Raw genomic sequence first — 12,687 nt, 5'->3', positions numbered from 1 at the left:
GAGCATGAAAATGCAAGGTCAAATAGTCAACCTTTATTTAAATTGATTATATCTTTGTGATAGCCCTTTTTTTGCCAAGATTTTCTTTTATTATTGCACCCCGAACCTTAACTGATATATTTTCCTACCTGTTGGCATGTTTAAGGAAGCAGAACATAGATGCAATCTATATATAAAAAGGGGGATGATTGGCTTTAGTTGTTTTAAAAGTTTAAATAATTTATTTGGTTGGAAATAGGAATAATCTATTTCTATTATCATTGATTGAAAAAAAAAGAAAAGAAAAAAAAAATATAGTTCACGATGAAATCGTGAATAAGTAAAGAAATTGGGGAAAAGTGGTAAAGTCAAAGAAATTGGTGATTAGATAATACATATGTACTGTATTGGGATTGTAGGCATGTTTTTTTTCTTTTAAGTGTGCATTTTTTCTCTGAAAAACCAATATTTTTTGGAAGCTCAACCTCATTATAACCCAGCAGAAGACCGTAAGATTCATGTTTCTAATGTGATTATGATATGAAAATGAAATGAAAATCAATTGTGATTTGTTAGGATTCAGTGGAAATAGAGAGAAACACTTGTGAGAATATGAGAAAAAGTTCCTTAATAAATTGTCATTTCATTCTTTCGGTTGTTATCCTCCAAGTTGATTGTATCTATATCTTATATTTGATATTTGAAGTTGGAAGCACCATAAGTTTTTAATTAATCTATTGTTTAGTAAATAAAGTTGTTTTGATATTTGAACTCAAATATGATTTATTTATATTCATTTACTTTGTTTCAGGGCAACAAGATTCTAAGTTGGGGGAAGTTGATAAATACTATAATTAAGTCATATTTCATACAAAAGGATAGGCACTTATGAACTTTAATTGATAAAATAGTTATAATTCAACTTCTAATTTAGGAATTTGAACATTTTTACATATTTTTGGATTGTAAGATGAAGGTGAACAATTTATCTCAAATTTGTGTTAATTTCATAATTCTAGGAGAAAATGAAGATAAAAGGGCTATAGGAGAATGGACAAATTGAAGACAAGAAGAAAAGGCAAAGTGGAGCATTGAAAACTCGCTCAAGACTCATCCAAGCCTCACTTAAGCGAGTTGACTCCAGTAAAGTTGAGCTTTTTCTTGTAAAGCTCGCTTAAGTAAGTAATATCTCACTTCTTAAGCTAGATGTCACTTAGCCCAAGCCCAATTAGGTTAAATAGAAGGAGTGGAGCATAACCCTAGACATCACTGGGAGGAACCAAAGGAAGGAAATCCTAAAGGAGACACCCGTTAAGGAAAAACGCTATGAATATTCTTTTCTTGCTATCAATGCTTGTAATAGCCACCATTAATGACTAATTCTTTTCTTTGGTATTGAGAGTAATTTGTTCAAACTCTTATGTATTGAAGTGATATTTATCTATAATATTCAGTTCTTTATTGATGATTGGTATTATCATTTTATTCTCAAAGCTTGAAACTATTCATGATTTTAATCCTTAGATTTGACTGGAAATTACTTCTAAGCATCTGACCTAAATGATAATGCTTAACATATTTAAATGTTAGGAATAGATTTGAAATGTTAATTTCTTTATAACATCTGTTCGTAATGATAAAAAGTTTTTATAAATATGCAAAAAATCGATATTTAGGAGACTCTCTTAATAATTTTGTATGTAAGGAACCGATATGAATAATTTTTATATGTGCATCAATATCAATAAAGATGGAATGTTATAAATTTAAAATACAAACGAGAATGAGAAGGATTAACCTCATTCCCAATTTTCTTAATTTTATTGTTTTACTCATTTATTTTGTTTTCATTTAATTTTCACGAAAACTTATGTCAATATCTTTCAAATCAAATTATTGTACATATTCTTATACTTAGTGAATACTACTATTAGGATTTAAAATAAATGTTCCTTCTAGGTTCGATATCCGTTTTTAGGGACAAATTATTAGTTTTGACTCGGTATACTCGCCATAAAAAAAAGGTTATGAGTCCACACCCATAAAAGGGTCATCATATCATACAAATATTACATAAAATATACAAGAAAATGTATATCATACAAATGTACATATATAATCATCATTATCATCAATGATTATACCACACACATATATTAACACACACACATATATATAACCATTACATGCTTATCATTAACATCACCTCACCCTCAAGTATGTGTCATTTGAGTGAGTTCATCTCACTTTAGTGATCTTGATAGCTTAAACAAGAAAAACTTTCTTGCTTGAGCATTTTCACATAATTTAAGTGATAAGAATTCCGTAGAAAAGAGTTAGTTAAGCCCCTCGTTCACTCAAACGCTCATTCAATGCTTGAGCAACCATCACTTAAGCATCATTCCAACACTTGGGAAATGTTACTTTTTGTGTCACCTAGAAAGTTTCAAAATCATCATTCTCACTGTTTCATTAATTCTTGAGCAACCATATTTTCATTTGAGCATTAACACATAGTTGCACGATATCATACATTTCAAAACCTCATGCGTTATTATTGTACCTTAACTCTTAAGCAACCTCTCGTGCTTGAGCTTCACCCACTTTAGATGATAGATAATTGTCTCGACCTCTCTCTCATTCATGTCTCAAGCCTTCACTTAATCATATACTTTGTCGATTGAATGTCCATGTTGGCACTTGAGTCATTGAGTGGTGTATACTATGATGACTCACCACTTAGCGTCGTTTGAGTGACAATCCACCTATTGAGACAATTCATTGATTAAGTGATATCATCCTAAAGAAGAAAATTCACAATAAAATGTAAAACATATCAATTAAATTTTTTACAAAACAATAATTTCTTCTTATAATAATTCCATTATACTCATCAATAATAACCACACTAACATATTCAATTTCTCAATTATCATATACAATTTTACACAACCCGTTTTCATCATACATATAATATACTAATATCACCATTACGTTTTTCACACAATTAAACATTAATCCAAATTATTAGATGTTATAATTAACTCTTCTTACATAAAGATAGTGTGCCTATAGACAAAACATTCTTTATACTCAAGAGAAGAAAAAGAAAGTTTGAAACATTAGTATGGAATGAGCTACTTACACAGATCAAAAATATGATAGACTCAACTTGATCCTCAGGTTGCTACCTCTTTATAAAATGCATAAATTTAGCTTTCAAAAATCTAGAAAAAGTTTAAAATGATGAAATTTCTAAGGAAATAAAGAATGAATACTTATAACTTATTTATAATCTTTTTATGATCTATCCATTTAAAAATTATAGTTATTAACAATTTAGGTATTACAATAAATGCACATATATGAATATGATTATACAAACTATATGTATACTCGTTGAAAGTTTAAAATATGATTTTAAAAGTAAGAAGATAATATAGTCCTTTTGGGTCCATATATTGATAATTTGGCATATTCTAAACATAGTATATGTATTAGAGTAGACATGTACTTTTTATTTGTGAAATTTGTGTTTTCTTTAGCTGATATCGCTCAAATGATAGATCGTTGTTTAAGAAATGTCCAATCGATGAATCATCATTACATAAGCTACTGAAGTGCTAGCATGGACGAGACTGAGACAACTTTTTCTTTTGGAAGAAGTGATGTTCAAACGAGATGTTACTTAAGTGCTAATATGTGACAATGGTGCATTAAATTATGAAATATGTGAGATAATACAACTACGTGATATCACTCAAGCATTAAGGAGACAATGTGTTTGATGTTTTTGGAACTTGTTGGATTATATATAACAAGAAATGATACATCGCTTAAGTGTTGAGATTATATATATCTAAACTGTTAGATGATGTTCAAATGATAGATACTCAAGCAATGAGTGATCATTCGAGTGAGGAAGAGACCGAATAAACTATTTTTCTGGAGATGGTCGCTCAAACAATGAGCCGTTTGAGTGAGATGAATATCATATTAATTCTCTTTCCTCTAAAATTGGTGTTGCTAAAGTAATGTGAGATTGTTTAAGTAAGGAAGTTTTTCTTTTATAAGGAATCAAGATCACTTAAGTGATGTTAGACAGATGATGATACACATATGTGAATATATATATATATATATTATTGATGATGATGAGATGTATGGATATGTATGATATATGTTGTGTTATATATTATATGTGATATTTATTAAGTATTATGATCCTTTTATGAATGTGTAGATGTTGATAACTTTATGGCATTTTGATCCTTTTACGAGTGTATGCTTATCATTTGTGATATCGTGCCTCTTTGGATGTATTGTGATCTAGGATGATATCATTATCCTAATGGTCATAAGCACAAAAGTTCATAAAAATTAAGATATGGTAAAAAATTGAATAAGACTTGTACATAACTTATAAAATTGAGAATGAATTTTTAATTGTGAAATACAGGTCTCTTGTAAAATATACTAAATAGAAATCTTTCAATTTTCAATGGGACAAGTTACTTTAAATAATTGAAATGCAATTAAGAACTCTATTTTTTCATATAAGAGTGATTTAAATGTAATTTGTTGATGTTTTTTAGTGTGATACTATGATGTGACTTTATATATATATAAGTTATTAGAACGTTAAGTCTTCAAAACTATTTATATATCATATATATACTACTAAAAAAAATACTAGGAAATAAATAAGATATTATTATTTTTTCAATAATTAATATTAATTGGAAAGCGATTATGCTGTTAAAGAAAACATGATTTTAAATGTTTATTACAAGAGTGAATCTCCATTTTTAAAATATGGATTACAAGTTTTTGATGAAATAACTTTTTTGTATTGTTGACTATGGAAGTAACACTTAACTCAAACATCTCGGTAAATTCCTTTGGCAGACATGAAATTCAATTGAGAATGACCAACAATAGAATGAAGACAATGTAATTTACAGGCAAGGGAAATGTCCAAATGCAGACAGATGACCCCAACATGTTGCAGCATGGCAAACTCACGTTACAAATAGAAATATGGGTTAGGATTTGTCAAGCTAAATATTCTGCATCAGTGAATCAATCTGGACACTTGAATTAGGCGAAGGCTGTCGTACTATTTCGGGTTCATCTACATCCTGAGATTGAATATGTATATCCTGTCAAGTAAAGTCAGGGTGACTGCCAACATAACAATTAAACAAACTACATTAATCCAACACCTAGCTGTCCTAGGCAGCCACTGAATCATTTTCTTTAGTTGCCAAATTCCAATTTTGGACTAACAAATAAATTTCAGGTTAAGAAAAAACTAATCGATATAAAGGATTATGACTCAAGATTCATTAATTCAATCGGTGCTAGTTACACATTAATCAGTTACTGAAATTTTATTAAAAAATATTTCAGACTTTGATTAATTTCCTGTAAGCTTATTAGTAGCATTTTAATCCCCGAGAACACTTGACCCTTGACCGAGTGAGCATGGGTAAATTCCATACCTGCGTTGGTATAAGTAGTTGAGGTTGTTGATCTTGAGCAAATGCATAAGCCTGTGGTTGAGACATTCTATAATAGGGTTCTTTCAGATCAAGTTTACAGGAAGATGTTTGGAGAATTCCCCCTTGTTCAGCACCAGGACCCCACATTTTAGCTAAATGCAAATTGAAATTTTGTCCATTAACATGATGGTGCAGGTATATCAATAATAAGGAAAAGAAAAGAGACAATTACCAACCTGACAATGTTAAGTATATTGTATAACTCTGTGCATTGTGGGCAATCAAGTGAAGCCTGCCAGTAATTTCTTGTCCAGCCATGACATATATTGGCTGTGAGAGAACACAACGTAACTGGTACCAATGGGTTGTCGGAGAACCAGGAGCAGTGGTAAGCCACCTTTGCACAGTACTGTTGATTTTTAATGATTAGAGAAAACTCAACAGATCAGAACAGTGGTAAGCCACCTTTGCACAGTACTATTGATTTTTAATGATTAGAGAAAACTCAACAGATCAGAACAGTAACCAAAACTTCTAAATAAAACGCAAGCTAGACCTTACAAATAAAGAGGAACATGTACCTTCCATTGAACAGCACATCAAACCAACAAGCTAACCCATGCACTCTCGTGCCCACAGAGGCTACGAATTTCAGAGGAATATCAATTTCATACAGTTCTTCCTCCTACAATATAAAAAGTGATCTGGTCAGAGATAAATTATTCGTAGTCAACTTCACTGCAAGCACTGAAAGAATATAATAAAAACAAACGGAATGAACACAATTAAATCCCTAACCAACAGTAGACTACTTATAAAAAAACAACAATTCACAACCAGAAAAATGCATGCCTTTTGGTAGTTTCAAAGAATTCCTTCAGAAATAACTCATGAAACAATTACAAGAGAAGTCCGGGGCTTTAAAAAAATAATCAATTACATGGAAAACTGAATGCAATCGAAATAAATCAGCTTGTTTGATCAGAGACACCAAATTATCAGAACCAGCAGGACCCTAAGGAAATGAGGCAATATCAGAAAACGAAATGGACTCTAAACAAAATTCTTACCTTTATTTTGGAGAAGTCTATCACATGGAATATTGAAGGGGCTATTAAAAGTCTTGGATCAAAAGCATCCACCACAGGCTTTATGGAGCAAAAGAAATTAAAAGATCCCATTATTAGTGACATAAAACCTCCTATAACAGACAAATTTATGGCAACAAAACCAATATATAGTGCATTCGTAATACAAAACACTAAGAATGGAAGAAAGTATCACATTTAACCTTTCTCTGTTCATGAGGGATCCTCCCCTAACCAATTGGTAAATTTCAGAAAACATAGTACCTGAGAAAAGTATCCTTGAAATGCAGTCCCATGTAAGGGTGTTAAATCAACGCCGTAATAGTTCTGTTGCTGCCAAAACAGTGCCTGAAAAAAAACAAGAGTTAAAAAGAAGTGTACATAGAGACACGGAAAGGAACAGTCAGAAAGCAGCAATTCTAAACAAAATATAAAATCAGACAATCTTTTGATAGATTGTACAAAGTAAAATAAGTTGCTGGTTTTTTCCTAATCTCCTTTTAGTGCAAGGAATCAGAGTTGAATCTCATTGAAATCCATTTCACTGGACAACTGAAGCAAATCTCAGTAAGAGACACTCCATACTGGCTTCTTTGTAATCCAGTAAATACTCTTTTACAAAGATTAGCCTCTTCCATTACATTGATGCCAATTTCAGATGGTAAAAAAATCTCTCCAAAGGTGTCTAAATTATGCACTATAATTTCAAGAAACAACTAATAAACACACACTTCTCCATGTATTAGCTACAGAACAAACAACAGACACTCATCTACAAATATGAACAAAGGCACATTGTTTACACACCTTATTAGCAATTTCTATAAACAAATATTCATCAGTGAAAGGAGCCATGTGAATCCTACACCAACAAAAAATCAAGGTTAGAAGACAATATAATAATAAGATGATTATAAATAAAAGGCCTGTTTGTTTTTTTAAGGAAAAATGTTCCTATTTTAAGACATGTTTAGATAATTTTATGATAATTAAGTTTAAAACAATTTACATCAATGAAAGAAGTTAGTTCAGGTAAAAATGAAAAAGTTTTCCTGCTTCACTCATGTTACAAAGTCATGAAATTAAAGTTTAATAACAGAAATGTTTTCAAATAAGTTAACCAAATGCACCCATAATCCTATGATATTAGAATTGAATATAACATTCAGAACAACTAAGCACCAAGACGATGAAAATTAACTTTTTCACCTCAAGCATCCCATAAAATGTAGGTGCAAAATGGAATGAAATATTTTTTAAACATAATGTACTCCATATTATTGAGAACTCTAGTTGAAATAGCAATAGATACCATTTATAAAATTTGTTAACATGCCTTAATAACATTTATAAAATTTGGTAAGAAAAAAACTATTTAGAAATCGCACTTTGAATAAGCAGAAAATTGTTTGCCAATAACTTGCCCTAGGAAAATCTCAATTACTATTGTTACATGCTAGAAGTTCCAAGAAACAGAGAAGGGTGTTAACTTACCTTCCCAGAGATGGAAACATTTTCCCCGTTGGAACAAGAAACCTATCTCGGGCAATGACATAAGACTCCAGCATTCTCTCATTGACTAACAAGGTGCCTGCATAACAAACAAAAATTTTAATCCATAAAAGGGTGGAGTTTCATCATGCCATGCTACTACAACTTCACTCTCCACTACAGACCGCAAAAAACAAACATACTTGACAATTATATATGAAGTATACATTGAAAATCAGCATTATTTTCAAGTTTGTTGGAAGAAAGTAAATTATGAACTTACCCATGGGCTCAGATATCAGAATGTCTGCTTTCTCTGGCAATTCAATCTCCTCAACTTTGCCTTTGATCACCTATATATAATTATTACATAAAACAACTCCATGAGTAAAAAGTACTTAATAGATAACAATTATAGCAAAAAACTACAAAACAGATCTCACTGTAATTCTTTGAGCTAGTGTTGGGTTTCCGGCTATAAGTTTCCGTGCATATTCTGCCATTTCAGATGCTTCCACAGCATAAACGTGTTTTGCACCAGCCTAAAAATGAATGTTAGAATGACAAGAACTTGACAAAGCTCTGATTGAAGGAGGAAAGGAAACATATTCAAATTTCATTAAATTAGAAGACACTTATATGCCACAAATCGACTTAGACCCAAATAATGTGATGAGCTTACCTGAGCAGCAAATAATGATAAAATACCACTACCAGCACCCACATCAACTACAACACGACCAGCAAAATCAGACCGGTTCTCAATAACAGCAGCATGATAGGTGCCTGGAAACAATAATTAATGTCATTAAGTGACATATATAAGTAGAATTCAAAACAAAATGGGGACCACAATGATATAAAAAGGTATAACCTGTCCGCACATAGTCCTGTAACATATTTTGCTGATGCAGAAGTTGTCCGTAATAATGAAAATACATTTTCGCAGATGATGACTCTATCTTTTCATCAAATTTGCTTTTAGAAGTTGTAACAGTTCCATTTCGCCCATTTCCTCCTGTATTGAAAAAAATAAACATAAAGTTAAACAATATCAAATTTTACTGAAAAGAACCTTATGAGAATAAACTAAAATAAGATAAAAGCACATCTATGATCATGTCCTATCTTTAAAATGAAAAAAACAAAATAATCAACAGAGAAATAATCAGTGATGAAAGAAGAAAATTTGATTAGACAGCAGCAAACAAGTTACAAATGTTTTGAACAAAAAAAAAATTAAAAGTAATAAAACATTAAAAATAAAGGCTTACACCTCTACAATCCATGTTCTACAGGTCTAATAACTAATAGTCAGTTGGTGGCTAAGTATCATTCATTCACTCTCACCACAAACTTGACCTGAAGCAATTAATTAATAATAATAATAATAACAACAAAAGACACCTTTGCTGGTGGAGTAGTGCCATATGACAATAGGCCATTCAACAATAAGTATTACAAAAAAATTTCAAAGCAGCACCTTGAGCATGGACTTCCTTCTTCCATTGTTGGACTACACAATGGAAGGCTGCACTTTCCTCCTCATTTTTAAACTGGATACTGACTCCCCTGGAAAACAATGGCTGTTTCAAAAATAGCACTGTTAAAATACATTAGCATTCACAAACAAATCAACAAATTAAGTAATGGTGGTATCACTTAAGGCTGTTAAACTCAAGAGTTTATGCTAACTTATTGCTCATTCATAAACTCTACTTTGAGTTGACTAGTAAATTAAATTTGTTTGTAATATAGAAAATAGTAAAAGACAACTATTAACGACGTATATGCTTAACAAAATATTCTTTAACACAAATAAAACAAAATGACAAAACAAAATAATACTAAAAGAGTGAGATAGTACATTAGTGTTAAATAAGATCAAACTAATAAATGACCAAATCCTATATTAATAATTTAGAAATTATTCATCCCTGAAGTGAAAACCTGTAAAAAAAAGTTATTATTTTCTTCAAATCTTTTGAGCCTATTAAAACTGACATTATTGCTGAATGCAGGGAAAAAAATTATATTAGATCTCATCCTTGTTGACAAACTTGTCTATTCAAAAGATATCGGAAATTTACCAGGGAAAAAAGATTGATAATTAGTTAACTTTATTGGTAACAAAGAGTTTGACATCCATGAAAATGTACTGCAAGACTGGTATAAGGAGATAAAATGATGTGTACTGGAGTATAAATATATATATATATATATAACATTAAATTGCATTAAAACAATTTAAGATCTATTATTTATGCACAAACAACAACCACATTGTAATTAATTTAACAATCCCAATCCAACATAATTTTACAATGATTCTGTTCCTAACCTTTTTACCGACCTCAGATCCTTCCACCACGCAAACAGATTGAACAGGACTCAGCTTGAATAACTGTGAGGTCAAACAAAGAAGTAAGAATAATTAAGAGATCCTAATGAAGATTGTCATTTCATTCATTGAATACTTGGCTATTTGCTCATTCAGTGAACAAAGAAAGCAAAAACACAGCATTAAAATTTAAAGAAGAAAAAAAGAAAACGACAAGAATAAAAAAAAAAAAATAACTCAGCAGCCGTATAAGATAAAACACAGAGCAGAGTATTAAGGCTAAAAAAAAAATCTTGTTTTACTGCAATAGTTAAGCGAAGATGCAGAAGGTGAAAACGAACCAGAACAGTTCGAGGATCGATACTGAGTGGAATCTGTTGAGATTGGTGATGAATTTGGAGACCGTCGGAGTCAAAGCGAGCTATTCCTGGCAAAGAAGCGGACGGAGGAGCGGAAGATAGGTCGGAAACTGATTCCAACGTGAACTCTCGCTGCTTCCATTTTTGCTCTAAGGAATCCTCCATAATCTTCTTTCTTCCTTTCTCCACCGAGCTACAACCCACTCTCTCTTACTTTTTTTTCAAACCCAAAATAAAAATATACCCACATGAATAGCGTGAAAACGTATAAGAGTGCAATTATTAGAGATGAAAAGGAAACTGAACTAGGGTTTGGGGTTCGAAAAATTGAGAGCCGCCAAAGGAAGTGAGGGTTTGCTTGCTCAATGCTTGGAAGTGTTACTGTGTCTGAGATATGGGGTTTTATTCTGAGTTATTATTATTCTCCCTACAAGAGGGCTTTAAATTTATTTTTAATTACACTGATTATTGTCTATTTCTACTATCAACTGTTCTTAATTACTTTGTTATATTATTTATTCCGACTTATCTATGGTGTATCCTGTGTGTGTAGTAATGTTCATGCATGTACTTTAATTTCTTTTTAGTTATTCTTGACAATTTTTTTAAAATTAATAATTTGACCATAATATGTAAAATAATAAAAAACAAATACCAATAAAAAAAGGGTACTGCTACTGCTAGAAGTGCTATTCTATGTGCTTTCTTTCTATCATGCAATTACTTTTTCTTTTTTCTTTTTCTTTATTATCTGATGTTTCACAAGAAACACTATTTTTCCTACCTGTGGAAAGACCTCCTCAAGTTCAGGATATTCACAGTTTTTTTTAATTCTACGGAGATAATTTTTTTATTTAATAACAAAATTATAAAATTTACTCTCTAACATGTTGAATAAAATTATTGTTTGTTAAAAATATTGTTTTTCCAATTTTTTATTTAAATGACAACATGAAATTATTATTCATCTTTTATTTTCATAAAACTTTGGCTTTCATCTTTCTTTATATGCATGTAATTTGAATTAGGTTGTATATGACTTAGTTTTTCCGTGTTTTTAGTTATTTTAATTTTTTTTGTAAGAATTAGTCCTCTACAAAAATAATTCATTATACTGTTTAGTAATTTCAAAGAAATCTATAAAAAATAATCCTGAAAAACTGACAATATTAGTTTATTCAATCCAGTAAGTTATAACCAACAAAGGACAGTCACAAATTTCTGATCTTTTAATATTGTAAATTATTAGTGCATTATTGTGCATGTCAGCTCTTTATTTATTTTTATAAATTCTTGTTAAATTTGAACGGGGCCAAGAAATAAAAAAGATTATTTCTTGTATTATTTAAAAAAAAAATTAAAAGAATAAGAACGTAAATTTTGAATAATTTGAACTATGTAAGTGTGGGCGGCAAGCTTAGGAAGAAGTAGTGAGGAGATAGAGCCTCTAAAAGAGAAGAAAAAGGAAAGATACAGAGACAGTTGAAGAAGAATCATGATGCGTTTCATAGACCTGGTCCCCAACAATTCAAGAAAACTTGTAGTTATTATGTACCTATCCCTCCCAATGTGAACATGTATGGTGTCTGGTATCTTGGAAGGGTCCAAGATTTATCCATGCAAATAGAGCAATTTTTGTGAGGAGCATTAGATACCAAACCCATCCCCAAAGAACAACAATGTTCAACTAGAAGAAGCAACTTGAAAAAGTACAACCAGTAAAGAATGACACATCCAACCCAAGAAGAGATTTACAACAAGAAGAATACCTCTGATTACGATGACTGAAGCCGATTTTGAAGCTATAACCTGAATCGGCGGTGATGAAAGTGGGTCATTAAAACGTTGGTTTTATATTATAAGCATAGAGAAATCTGTTCACACTCTGTGCATGTGGGACTCTTGTATTGGCATTTTTAACCCGT

At 31.0% G+C, this 12,687-nt stretch overlaps 1 protein-coding gene across 5 annotated transcripts; it reads right to left on the bottom strand.

Annotated features, from left to right (window-relative positions):
- Positions 1-4,867: 4,867 nt before the first annotated feature.
- LOC137806885 (putative histone-arginine methyltransferase 1.3) lies at positions 4,868-11,191 on the bottom strand. 5 transcript variants are annotated; one of them, XR_016519617.1, is made up of 15 exons: positions 10,745-11,151; positions 10,404-10,466; positions 9,546-9,648; positions 8,937-9,080; positions 8,745-8,848; positions 8,506-8,604; positions 8,346-8,415; positions 8,066-8,162; positions 7,379-7,433; positions 6,836-6,919; positions 6,554-6,631; positions 6,065-6,168; positions 5,720-5,960; positions 5,484-5,635; positions 4,868-5,141 (listed from the first exon to the last, which is right to left on the bottom strand). XR_016519617.1 is itself a non-coding variant. In XM_068607246.2 (15 exons), the coding sequence occupies exons 1-15, from the start codon at positions 10,925-10,927 to the stop codon at positions 5,040-5,042; spliced, it is 1,590 nt and encodes a 529-aa protein (XP_068463347.1). In that variant the 5' UTR covers positions 10,928-11,191; the 3' UTR covers positions 4,868-5,039. The 5 variants fall into 5 exon arrangements, 4 of the variants coding, with proteins under 4 accessions (XP_068463347.1, XP_068463345.1, XP_068463348.1 ...); XM_068607246.2 differs by having other exon boundaries at positions 4,868-5,120; positions 5,720-5,892; positions 10,745-11,191; XM_068607244.2 differs by having other exon boundaries at positions 5,720-5,892; positions 10,745-11,176.
- Between the last annotated feature and the right edge of the window lie 1,496 nt (positions 11,192-12,687).

The sequence above is a fragment of the Phaseolus vulgaris genome, chromosome 3 (assembly GCF_051622355.1).
Source record: "Phaseolus vulgaris cultivar YP4 chromosome 3, ASM5162235v1, whole genome shotgun sequence".
Taxonomy (NCBI): Eukaryota; Viridiplantae; Streptophyta; class Magnoliopsida; order Fabales; family Fabaceae; genus Phaseolus; species Phaseolus vulgaris.
Note: the sequence above shows the minus strand (reverse complement) of the source record. Positions and strands in the feature narration are given on the sequence as shown.